Source organism: Phascolarctos cinereus, unplaced genomic scaffold, assembly GCF_003287225.1.
Source record: "Phascolarctos cinereus isolate Bilbo 61053 unplaced genomic scaffold, phaCin_HiC Scaffold_4;HRSCAF=312, whole genome shotgun sequence".
NCBI classification, from domain to species: Eukaryota; Metazoa; Chordata; class Mammalia; order Diprotodontia; family Phascolarctidae; genus Phascolarctos; species Phascolarctos cinereus.
This window is the reverse complement of record NW_027555847.1, coordinates 660,450,365-660,463,095: the sequence shown is the minus strand read 5'-3', so window position 1 is coordinate 660,463,095 and position 12,731 is coordinate 660,450,365. Positions and strand designations below refer to the sequence as shown.

Genomic DNA, 12,731 nt, shown 5'->3' with positions numbered 1-12,731 from the left:
TGAAATATGGCTTTTTTCTTTATTTAGAAAGCAATTCACCAGTAACAGCGCGGGAGGACTTGAACCATGAACAAAGGTGTGGAAAAGAAACCCAAGAATTTTGTTATGTTAGAGCCACTCTGCAGGATTCCCAGTAAGCCTTTATAGCAAGATAACATACAAATTCCCTTGTGTTTTGTCAGTTGTATAATCAAGGCAGCCAAACCTGCATACCAGTCATTAGGTACTATCAAAGGGGAATGACAGAATTCCCAGTCCAGTTAGTTGAGGTCATTTCCCAGGCAGAACGTTCATCTCACAAGCCTGTCACTTCTCCTTCCCCAGACTTAGCTTTCTCCCCGTACCATGAAGATGTGAGAGTCCTAAGGCAAATCATTTTCGGGGATGGGTCCAGAGCAGGGGAGTCAAGAGGCCCAACACAGGCCAGGCCCTGGGTCAGGCAGGCTTATGGCAGCCAGATCTGGTATGAAGGAACTGGGCAGTGAGGAGCTGCTCAGAGTCCAGGAAGATGAAGCTGGCCTGGTTGCCTGAGAGAGACCCCAACGGCCTCCAGGAGTGCTGCTCTTCTTTCCCTCTCTGACACTAATCCTTTCGACTTGGCTTAGGCAAAGCAGGTGTCTGGGTCCCCAAAGTCCTCTTAGGCAGAAGCTGAAATTCATGGTTTCAGAGTGAGAAAAGCAGTCCTGGAGGCTTTTGACCCTGGAGATTCAAAAGGGGAAGAAAAAGGCAACACAGAAAAACATTTTAATTCAGCCACTCCTTTGGGTCTAGAGCAGTGCAGTAGGTTCAAATTCCCAGCTTTCTTTTCATCCTCCTCCCACCAAGCAAGACAGGTCCTTCCAGAGCAGCTGGGACCCCTACAAACTCTCAAGAAAGACTGGTGCTTATAAAAACAAAACCAAAACCCCACTGCTCACTGGATTCCAGAATCCGGAAGCAGGAGACCTCAATCCTAGGCTGTTCCTCCGCTGCCCCCTCCTGTCTGGCTACATTTGTGGCACCAAGCAGTAACTTACAAAGTAGGATTCCCACTAGGATTTGTCCTGGATTTCCACCCCTTTCCTAGAGGCAATTCCTACTAGAAGCAAATTTGAGAGGAAAGCCTCATTGTTTGTCCTGAGTCTTATTTTATCCTAGATTTATAGACAAGGAAGTCGTGCTGATTCATAAGCAGTAAGCAAAGCATGCTACATACATAGCCTTCTATTTTTGGAAAGGCTGAGTTTGCAGGGCATACAGCAAGGACTGCAGGAGAACACCTATTCCCACATATATGTTTATATAAAATTTAGACTGGTTTCCAAGAGCATTTACACTTTGTAATTACAGGCACAACACAGTCAGGTAACAAATCTGCTTGTTGAATGAATGCATACAATAAAAGGAGAGGGCGTAGCTGGTATATTGTTTTGTGAAGTGGGTTATTTGTATGGAAATCCTGGCTAACAATGTGTTGCTATATAAATAATAAAAAACAATCCTTTTTTAAAAACAACAACTACAAACACGCTTAATAATCCTTTTAGTATCTATAGCCCAAAGGTTTTTTTCAACAACAATCAGGAAACCTAATATCAAGAAATTAAATGACAGGTCCAGGGTCCCAGAATCTCAGCATGTTAAGAGTTGAAGGGCTTTTATATAACTCCCTCATTTTACATGTGAGAAAAACAAGTCCCAGAGCATGACCTGGCCAGGGTCATACAACAAGAAAATAGCAGGAATAGGCTTAGAACCCAGGAGTTCTCTTACTCTCGGGCCTTTTTTTTTTACTCGACTTTAAAACATAAGGTACTAATTCTAGCATTTCAGTCATTCAGATCCTGTGCACCTCAGAATCTGGGTAAGCGACCCAGACTGGGTTATTAACATTTTCCATTCAGTCAGAGATTTCCCAGGGCAGGGCTGAGTGCCCAACCCCAACTCTCCTGGTCCTCCCTCCTACCCTAGCACTAGCCCCCAGGCTCTACCACTCATATTTGTTAGTTATATCAGAGGTCAGCCCTATCTATCTAGAAACATCCTGCAGTGGGGAAAGGGAAAGAATTGGAAGTCAGTCACTGGTGACCTGATAATGTTAATTTACTAGTTCTGTAACCCTAGAAAATCATCTAACTTATTAGTTAACCTTAGTTTGCTCACCTATAAAACAGAGACAGCACTACTTACTTGGAACTACCTTCCAGGGTTGTGCTAGGGCAAATGCTCTTGGAAACCCTGAGTTCCTATAGGGATCTGAGCTATTTTTAATCTCGGCGTACCAGGAGCCGGAATCCAATCTACAACAACCAGCCTCCAGGAATAAGTTTATTGAATGAATGAGTGAACACAGTGACTCCTCTAGAAGGAGGGGAGAGGTGGCAGGCAGCTTTGGTTTGGGGCAATAGGCTAGGAAATCCTGGGTTACAGTGAACAGGGAGTCACTCTTTAAGTGCCAAGGGAAGCATTCCTTTGGAAGGAGGCAGTCCCTTCCATAACTATATGGCTCTGACTATTAGTAAGATTTTTCCCTTCTATCTAGTAGCAATCAGTCTCTTGCCAGATGCCTGATTTTGCTCGCTGGAATCCCTCAGAACCCAGGAGTCCTGCCAGTCTCTCCCTCCCACACTCTTCTCTTACCTGTGCCACGGCCTGCGCTGCTTTCATCCAGAGGCTGAGTGGTAGCTTTTCCTTCTGGCGCTGCCGGAAGCCTCTTGCTCCTGGCCTTGGCCAGGCTCGGCTCCTCTGATGGCCACTGAAGGGTAGCCCGTTTGCCAGCAGAATTGCGGGCCGTGTAGCTGTACACAGACATGTAGCCCTTGCTGGTGAGCGGGCAGAAGCGCTTGGTGTGGGCATTGTCTTGGGTGGCTCTGCACTGTGGGCACACATATTTTCTCAGGATGGGGCACACCACCCGGCCTTCCTCGTCCTTCAGCGTGTGGGATAAGTAGATGTTTCGAGACTCCCCATTGTGCTTGCAAAAGGTGCACAGGGGGTCCCTGGAGGGCAGAAGGTCCTGCCTTAGGCTGGGGCCAGGGCCTGGGACAGGCTCTGTCCCTACCCCCTGGGGCTCCAGTTTTTCTTCCCTGAGAGCCCCCACCACACTGGCGAGTCCCAGATAATCCCTCCACAGATTGAAGACCTCCATCTAAACTGAGGACCCTACAGTGCAGGTCACCAGCCCTAGTGGGGAAAAGTGATGGGATTAGAGCCAGGCAGGGAAGCTAGGGCCTTAAGTATCCTCAAGCAGCCAATTAGAACTAAAAGCAGCTAAAGAACCCTCTCTAGCCGCCCCCCACCCCCAGCTCCCACCTCACTCGGAGCCTTGAAGTCTACAGGCTCCCTCCACTCCAGGGGGACTTGGGGGAGGGGTCTCTTCCTTTTAGCTCCACAGTCAAATAGCCTCTGGTAGAGCTCAGGGCTAGTGAACTAAGAGATCTTCAACTTGCATTTTAATGTGGGGGAAAGAGGGAAGGAACCACCCACCTGGCCCCACCCCACCCCACCCCCACACTCTGCTACTGTGTAGTTCTCCCCTGGGTTAGAGGAACACTCTGTGCCTCAGTGCCTCCTGGTCTGGGTGTGACTTTCCTAGCCTTAGGTTACAACACTCAGGTGGGCCAGGTTCTCCCCAAACCCCGCAGGATTGGCATGTCACTGCCTCAGGTTGCCAGGCTCTGAAAAGCAGGATGGTCAAGTGGAGGGGCTCTGGCTCTGGGGTATGAGGACCTGGTTTGTATTCCAGACTTTGGGTAAGGGTAGCCAGGTGGTGCAGTGGTTAGAGCACCAGGCTGGCGGCAAGAAGACCTGAGTTCAAATGCGGCCTCAGACGACGCTTACTAGCTGTGTGACTCTGGGCAAGTCATTTAGCCCTGTTTCTCTTAGTTCATCATGTGCAGAATGGGGACACACTGGTGAAGAAAATGGCAAACTACTCTAGTATCTTTGCCAAGAAAACCCCAAATGGGGTCACCACGAGTCAGACAATTTGGGCAAGTCACTTCCCTTCCTTGCAAAGTGACTTCCTCTGTCTTTTTTTCCTTAAAAAGCTGAAGGCTCAACTAGATGAATCTAACCCCTTCTCTCTGAGGCCTTGGACCAAAGCTGGACTAGGCAGGGCTTCAGTAGCAGCCCTTTACTGGCTGGGAGAATTCACTGTCACTAACCAAATGTGTTTTGGAGGGCCTAGTATAGGAGCCCTTGCCTGGGAGTGGAGAGGCTGAAGGAAGATCTTTCCACATAGAAATAGCACTTGGCTTGCTCTCCTTTGGCAAAGACTATTGCAATAGCCTTTCCATTGGCTTTCCCTGCCCCCACTCCAGTTGGTCCTTGACACAGTTCTCTGAGTGATTTCTGGACCAGGGAATTCTCAAACTCCAGAGGCTCTCTATGACCTCCAGGATCACCTCGAGGCTCCTGTTTGGCACTTAGAGCCCTTCAGACCCCTGGCCTATTTCTCTAGCCTTATTCTACATTCCTTCCCTTCCCAGTGGTTCAGAGTTAAGGCAAACTTGGCGTTCCATCTCCTACCTCCTTTGCACTGGCTGTCCACTACGGTTGGAAAGCGCTGCCCTCTGTTCACCTGTTTCTTGGAATTTCTCAGCTCCTTCAACACTCAGCTTGAGAGCCCTGCAAAGCCTTGGCTGATCGCTGCACTGCTAGTGCCCTCCCCATTAGAATGCCCTGTATTATTTTGTATCTAACTTGTGTTTTCCAACATGTATACATATTGTCTCCCCTATAGAACACAGGTGTCTTTGTATCTCCAGCCTTGCACAATGCCTATGGGACTCACTGGAAAAACAAATGCTTGTTTACTGACGAATATGATCTCGGGCTCAATTGAGTAGTCCCCTTAGTTTAATAAGGGCCACTAGAGCTACAAGAAAAGAGAGGTCAGTCACTCGGAACTGGGCTAGTCTTCTAAGGCAGTGGGGCTGGGATTGAAAGGTACACGGATGGAAGGGGCTGCATACTGACTCAGACATTAACCCGTCTGTTGTAATTTTATTTATTTTGTTAAATATTTCCCAATTATATTTTAATCTGGCTCTGCCTCATTTGCCAGTTTTGCTGGCAGCAATGCAACCAGGGTATTCTAGAGAGTCCTTCTTGTAGGTAAGAATGAGACAACCTTAAGACCTGGGTTCTAGCCACTGTGTCACTGGGGATGTCCCTTCCCAGCTCTGGACCTCAGTTTCCTCATCTCAGTCCATATCTCTCCAGTTTGTCCTCAAGAACAGCTGGAGAGACCTTGCCAAATGACCCTCCCAGTCTAGTAACCCTGGCAAAAAAAAAAAAAAGGAAAAGGAAATCAGAGCAGTCTGGCACATGTTTTTGATGAAACCTTTGCTGGCTCTTTGGGAACAAGGATTCCTTTTCTAGATTGACAGTGGTGCCTGTGAATAAAGTGCAGGATCTGGCCTCTCCTGACACTTTGGAGCTAGAGGGCTGCCAAAGACTACTCTGGGCCTCAGTTTCCTCATCTATAAAATGGGGGCAATAATACCTATATAGTACAGGTATTACCTGTATAACCCTCCCAGGGTTGTTGGGTGATTCAAATGATTTCAGTGCCCATTGAGGGCTTTGCAAACCTCAAAAGTACCATGTCCATGTAAAATAGTTAATCTGATTTAAACATTCACTCACCATTCCTTTAATAATAATTATAAAAAACTTTCTAGACACAGATAGCAAGCTCACAGGCCTAATTTACACTCTTCACTTTTTTACCTTTTTATTCACTTTTTTACAGCCCTTTTGCAGTTGGAGAGTAATTCTCCCATTCTACAGGATCTTCCAAAGATGATTCCGTGATCCCATCAGCCAATCTGGAGCTCCCCTGGAGTATAGCCCCTGTGGACCTGAAGACACTAAGGGAAGCCAGGTATTAGGATATACCTACTTACTTGGGTTTCTACTCCCTAATGGACATTTTTGTCATGTCCTTTTCAGAACAAAGATTATTTTCCTTGGAGGAGGGGGAAAAGGGTATATTAAAATAACACAGCACCACCTTCTCTCCAACATTGTTATCCAATCCTCCCCAAGCTGCCATCTTTTTTCCAGTTTATCAGTCAATATTGTAAACAAGCAGTTTAATCAGCCCCTCACATAAGCACAAAACAGAAATGTAACAGTCCCAGGCCTCCAGGAGCTAACATCCTGAGGGGGTGAGCCTCGAGTGTGGACTGGAGGAAGACAGGTATAGAGATAAGCAAATAGTAAATAGCAACAAAGCCAATATAAAATAATTTGTTCCTTCGGGGGTGGGGAAGGTGCAGGTACTGTGTGCACTTCTTCCAGTGAAGCATAATAATAATAAAAATAACAAAATCCTCTTCCATCCTTAAGCTTTCCTGGATTCACTTTGTGACACTTAGCTCTGGACCCTTTTTACAAGACCTACAGTTCATTTATGATTATTCTCCATTGTCATTAATAATAGCTAACAAATATTAGTGTTTAGAAAATATAATGCTTACTACGTGTCAGGCACAGTGTTAAGAGTTTTACATATATCATCTCAGCTGATTCTCACAACAACTTGGCAGGTAGGTGCTATTATCCCCATTTTACAAATGAGGAAACTGAGGCAAACAGGTTAAGTGACTTGCCCAGGGTCATACAGCCAGTAGGTGTCACAGGCTGGATTTGAAAATGATCTCGGGTCTCCCTGACTTCAGGCCTAGTATCCTGTCCTCCTTTAAAATCTAAATTAACCAACGAGTTCCCTGTGCACCAATAGCAATCCTTTTAGTGGACCCCCAACACTATTTCCTCCTCAGAGTTGTTTCTTTGGGGAAAATGGCTTAAGCTTGATTGGCCTCCAATGGTTTTATCCTCTAGGGCTCCCAGCCCCGCTTCTTCCTCAGCCTAGTGGCTGCTGCTGCCTAAACCATTTCATCCCATCCCACTTCCCACCCGACGTTGTTTAAGGCTTTCGGGGTCTGCGGAGGAAACTAGAAAACTAACCTTCTGGGACCTACTGAGAAATGAAGCAATCATTCCACTCGGGCTCCTCCCCTCATACCTTCCCTCTCCATTTCCCAGCTGCTTCCGTTCCCACTCCCCCCCATCCTCAGCCAGGATGGGGGGCAGTACCTTTCCACCTCCTGGCTTGGCTACACTGTATCTGACATGAGCTTGGCCCCTGCAAAGTTCCCACCTCCTTCCTGGAGTCGAATCTCCTTAGGTTTGCAAAGAGGTTGGACTATCCACAGGTCATCTTAGTGAACTAAATCATAAGTGAAGGAGGAGACGGAGGCCTCCCTCCCTTCCCATGCCCGCAGGGGCTGTTGGGGCAGCACTTCCACAGATCTGGGAAGGAGAAGGAATTTGGAACTACCTTGTCCCCCTCCTCCCCTCCAGGGCACAGGCCCCAAAGGAAGAAAGAAAGCCCTATGGGCTGGGAAAATCTCTCCCCTTTGCCAGGTACCGCGTTAAGGGCACAGGGCTGTGCATACTGGTGGTCAGTCATGGCCTTCCCAGTTCTGACCGGAGGTAAAACCCAAATTAACAAGTCCCTACCTGTGCCCTTCTCCAGATGTCTCTGGGAAGCTAAGTCCTGGTTCAGGCCTTTCCCAGTGCATTCCTCCTTTTCTTGCTTTCCTGTAAACCTGGGAGGCAGGAGACCCGGGTTCTAATCACAGCTTCAATCCTTACCGTGGGAACTTGGGCCAGGCACTTCCAATTCCTCACTGGAAAGATTAGCAGTTAATGACCAACAAAGTGGGTCAAACTACCCTTTGTTTGAAGAGAATTGTCTCCTCTTAGGGGTGTCAGACCAGCAAACAGAGCTGGAGGCAAAAAGAGGCAGAAGACTCAATTCTGCCCCTTCAGGAATTAACTAAATGCCAGGCCCAGGGATTCTGGAGAGGAAGGCTGGGATCCCCTGGTGCCTAATAGCACAAAATGAGGCTGGAAGTCAGATGGGATTCCCTAGTAGTTATGTTATGATGACCTTTTGATTTCTAGCTGAGGGGAACCGTCATTAGACAGAAGAGGATCCAGGTGGAGGAGAATACTCACAACCTGGCCCCTTCCTACCTTTCCAGCCTTCTTACACTTGACTCTGTCCTCTATGAAGTTCCTCCCACATGACTCTATCTACCTCTCCAGGGCCTTTATCCTCCATGCCTGGAATTCTCCCTGTCCTCAAGTCTGGCCTTCCTTCAAGACTCTTCAAATCCCACTTTCCATAAGAAACCTTTCAGCTCCCTCTCTCCCCACCCCCATGCAATTCCCCACTACTTACATTATATAGATGCATGTCCCCCATTACAATTTGCATTGCTAGAGGGGTAAGGCTATTTGCCTTCCTCCACAGCCCTAGCTTAGCCCTGTGCCCTTAATAAATGCTTGTTGACTAAGAGACCAGAAAGCAACAGAGCTGTGCTCTGAATCCAGGTTCTGCCCACAAGCCCAGGCTTCTCTCCACACCTGGTGCTGCCTCCACCTTCGTTCTGGGCTTACAATCCCTTCATTATACCATTCAAAGTCTGCACATGTCAATTTTCTCATAGAATACTGACAACCACCGGGAGAAGTGGAACGAGGAAGGATTTCTCTCTACATTTAAGAGTTGAGGAATACTGGGAAGCTGTTTGTCCAAGGTCACAACACTGTAAAGTAAGAGTGGGCCTGAGGCTAGGAGTCTGTCTCACTCCCAGCCCAGGATTGTGGTCCCCTCAACCCCATGGAGCTCTGTTGGTGCAGCCCCTTCTTCTTCCTGTGCTGGCCAACCCTTGTCTCTCCAGGTCTGAGTCTGGCCCAGCCACAGTGACATTCATCCATCGGTGAGTTTTTCCTCACATCTCACAACCCACCGACAGCAATGAATGTTGATTGTGACCTTTGGTTTAGATGGGCAAAATGACCTAGGATTGGGAAGCATGGCTCCAAGGCTGCAGATTTAGCCTGAATTCATCCAGTTAACACAATAGTATAGACTGCCATAGGGCAGATGACATTTGAGGAATGGAAAAAATGGCCTGAAGGTCACAACTGGGACAAGGGACCCAGAAAATTCCAGGCAGTCTATGGCTCGTGGTATAAGTGGAGAGCCCTGCACCTTGTCAGTGACTCTAGACCCCTGAGGTTATCAGGCCTGGGCTCCCTGGCAGGCATCAGGTGGTGATTTAAGGTTGCAGGGTCCACTCAACGGTCGATGGTTTGCCTTCAGCTGCTCAAACTCACCGACAGCGTTGAATGTTCCCCCAAACCTTTGGCATCTTGTGGGAGGCAGGCTGCTTGAAGGTAGGAAGACGGGGCTGGTGGTGGAAGTCCCAAACACCCTCCCCACTCTGCTCCCTTTCCCCATCACTCCTTGGAGTTGAAAGCAGCATCTGGGACAGGACACCAGGCTGCACAGGAACCCAGGTGGAGTTGAGGGGGATTGCCCCATGCCCATGCTAGAGATGGAGAAGAACCACACTGCTCCCCTTTGTCTCTGCTGTTCCTTCTGCCTGGAATGGCCTTCCCCTCTCCTCTTGTTCACCTTTACATGTCTTATGAAGCTCGGCTCAGTTGCATTCATGCATGCATTCTGGCCTTCTTGCCACTCCCCACACATGCTGTTCCATCTCCTATGCGTGGCATGGGATGTCCCCCATGCCTGCAATGCACTCCTGCCTCTTCTCAGCTGCTTAGCATCTCTAGTTTCCTTCCAAGACACCACCTCTTACTTGAAGTCTTTCCTGATGCTCCCAGCTGATAGCGCCCCCCCCCCAATTACTTCACATGTACATTCAGTATGTATTTACATGCGAGAGTAAGCAGGTAAATGTTTAACAGCCGGTTTTCTGGGGAAAAAAAAGAAACAACACACTTAAAAATTTTGCATTATTAAATAACATTTTCTCCATCACTTTCTTAAGTCTAGATAATCACAGAAGGATAAATCAGGCCCTGGTTTATTAGCATTTGCCCATTTCTGAGATGTCAATGTTCACACTGAAAATTTAACAATCAGTTCCAGCAACTCTCTGATTATGTGTGTACAGAATGTAAGCTCCTTGAGGGCTCAGGCTTTTTTGGGGTTCTTTGCCTTTGTTTTACCAGCACCTGGCTTAGTGCCTTGCAGGGAACAAGAGCTTAATAAATGCTTGTTGACTCAACAAATATTCTGAATGCTGGTGATATAGAGGCAGCATTCTGAGAAACTCTGCTAGAACAGATACCGTGACCTGAGGCTTTAAAGGGGAAGTGGGACAACGGTTTTTTTGGGTTTTGTTTTGTTTTTTTTCTCCTTTTCTGTAATGGGGATGAGGGAAGAGGGAAAAAAATTGATTTTGTAATTGAAAAAAGTTTTTAAGGGGAGAAACTGGGGAAAGGGGGGGAGGGGGAATTGTGCCTCTTGTACAGCACAAAGGACTCTAATGAGGAAAAGGACTGATGCCGCTGTGAAAACAGCCTACAATTCAGATTTTAAGAAGACAGACAGATACAGAAGATGGAAGAAGATGGAAGCTGCTAATGAAGAATGAGTGCAGCTAGGTGGCGCCATAGTTCACAGAGCACTGGGCCGGGAGTCGGGAAGACTCATCTTCCTGAGTTCAAATCCGGCCTCAGACATTTACTAGCTGTGTGATCCTGGGCAAGTCACTTAACCCTGTTTACCCTAGTTCCATTTATAAAATGAGCTAGAGAAGGAAATGGCAAACCACTCTAGTAACTTTGCCAAGAAAATCCCAAAAGGGGTCATAAAGAGCTGGGGGTCATGAAGAATTGGACACAACTGGAAACAACTCAACAGAATTAGGAAACTCAGAACCAGAGAGGCTAAGGGATTTGACAAAGGTCATGTAGGTAGAGTCAGATATGAGATCTGAACTCAGTTCCTATGATTCCAAAGTTCTCTCAATTGACTGTTCTTCTAGTTAGAGGCTGATGTAGCTTAATTGAATCTCTTAGCTATATTTCTATAAAGATATCTTCTCTTCCATTGCCTCTCACCATTAAGAGATAACACTACTCATCACTTTCTACCATGCTTCCTTGTAATATATTATAAGCAAGGTTATAATTCTACAACGGGTTTGTCCTGGGCTGCCATTTCTTTGTTTGGCATGGAGATACAGGCATTGTTGGCTGAGGCAGTCCTGGTTCTTATGGTCACCTTGTTGTGATGATTGATCCATATCAGTAACAAAGGAAATGATCACGGTCTCTGTTGATGTCTATTCTTTTGTCTATTTCAAATTTACCAGCCTCAGCAGTTTTTTAAAAAATAGGTCAGGTTAGAGTTGTTTCAATTATATGCCATATCTTCTCATTTTTGTTTACCTAATTTATCATTTTATTATTTGCTTGAAGAGTCTGATGGTTTCACTATAATCAGTTGATTCAGAAATGGTTCCCACATCAGTAACAGATTATATGGGTTAGGATTTAATCAGCATTTTTGGTGATAGACTTTGGTGCTCCCCTTGTCCAGAATTGGGCAGCTAGGTGGCACAGTGGACAGGGTGCTGGGCCTGGAGTCAGACCCAAGTTCAAATCTGGCCTCAGACACTTACTAGTTGTATGACTTTGGGCATGTCACTTAACCCTGTTTGCCTCCGTTTCCTCATCAGTCAAATGAGCTGGAGAAGGAAATGGTAAACCACTCTAGTATCTCTGCCAAGAAAACTCCAAATGGGGTCACAAAGAGTCAGACACGACTGAAATGACTAAACAACAATGTCCGGAATCTCTCCCTTTTCTTGAATAAAGTACTCCTGACAAAACCCAGATGAGGGATGACTGCAGAATTTTGCATATAGTAGTATGAAAGTACTTTGGTTTTGCTCAACTATTTTCTTTACTAGAAAGGAAGGCTTACTGGGGGTGGGGACAGTAATATCCAGGACTGACTGAGATGTAAAAAAACAGAAAAAATTAATAAAACTTATTTTAAAAATAACAGAAAAAGCAAAAGCATTCCTGATATATAGGTATGGGGCTTCAATATCATCTATAAGGTCATGTTTACAGACTGGCTAAAGACGGTGATTCTTAACACTTCTTGCCCCCTTTGCTGCTACTCTGATGCCATCACTGCAGAAGGAGATGGGTGCCCCCACAGGACTCTGGCCATTCTGTCTTTCTCTTTGCTTCATGCATTGCCAAAAATTCAACCAAAGGAGCTGGTGATGAGTGTTTCTATCTATCCTTAGTTAGACTGATCCCCCAAAGCAGAAATAGTATATTAATGGGACTCTACTAGAAGGCTTTCTAACATGGTAGACAGCCTGGTATACAGTAAATAGAGTGCTGAACTTGGGAGTCAAAGAGACCTGAATTTGAATCTTGCCTCAAATGCTTACTGACTGTATGACTTTGGGCAAGTCACTTACCCTTTTAACCTCAGTTTTCTTATCTGTAAAATAAGGAAAATAATAGCACCTCCTTCACAAAGGTGAGAATCTAATGTGATAGTATATGTAAGGCATTTCACAAACCTTAAAACACTAGATAAATATTAGCTAGTATTATGATGATGATGATGATGATGATGATGATGGCATAAACAGTCAGAACTTACATAGCCTTTGAAAATCCAGGGTCCTCTTCATATCAAAGTGAGGTACCACTATGGGATTTTGTGGAGCAACTAAAATCTAGGATAAATGAAGAGATGGCAGAATGAGTCCCCAGATACTCTCAGTGTATTCAAGTCACCACCACTCAATGTCACTGAGAGAGACTGAGTGACTGGGTGCTGAGAGAGCTGGCAATTACAATTGCTGAGCCATTTTCAGTGATCT

General features: G+C 46.2%; 1 protein-coding gene across 1 annotated transcript; it reads right to left on the bottom strand.

Annotated features, from left to right (window-relative positions):
* On the bottom strand, nt 1–3,407 carry NANOS3 (nanos C2HC-type zinc finger 3). The gene is made up of 2 exons (XM_020995179.2): nt 2,620–3,407; nt 1–699 (listed from the first exon to the last, which is right to left on the bottom strand). The coding sequence occupies exons 1-2, from the start codon at nt 3,125–3,127 to the stop codon at nt 656–658; spliced, it is 552 nt and encodes a 183-aa protein (XP_020850838.1). The 5' UTR covers nt 3,128–3,407; the 3' UTR covers nt 1–655.
* Between the last annotated feature and the right edge of the window lie 9,324 nt (nt 3,408–12,731).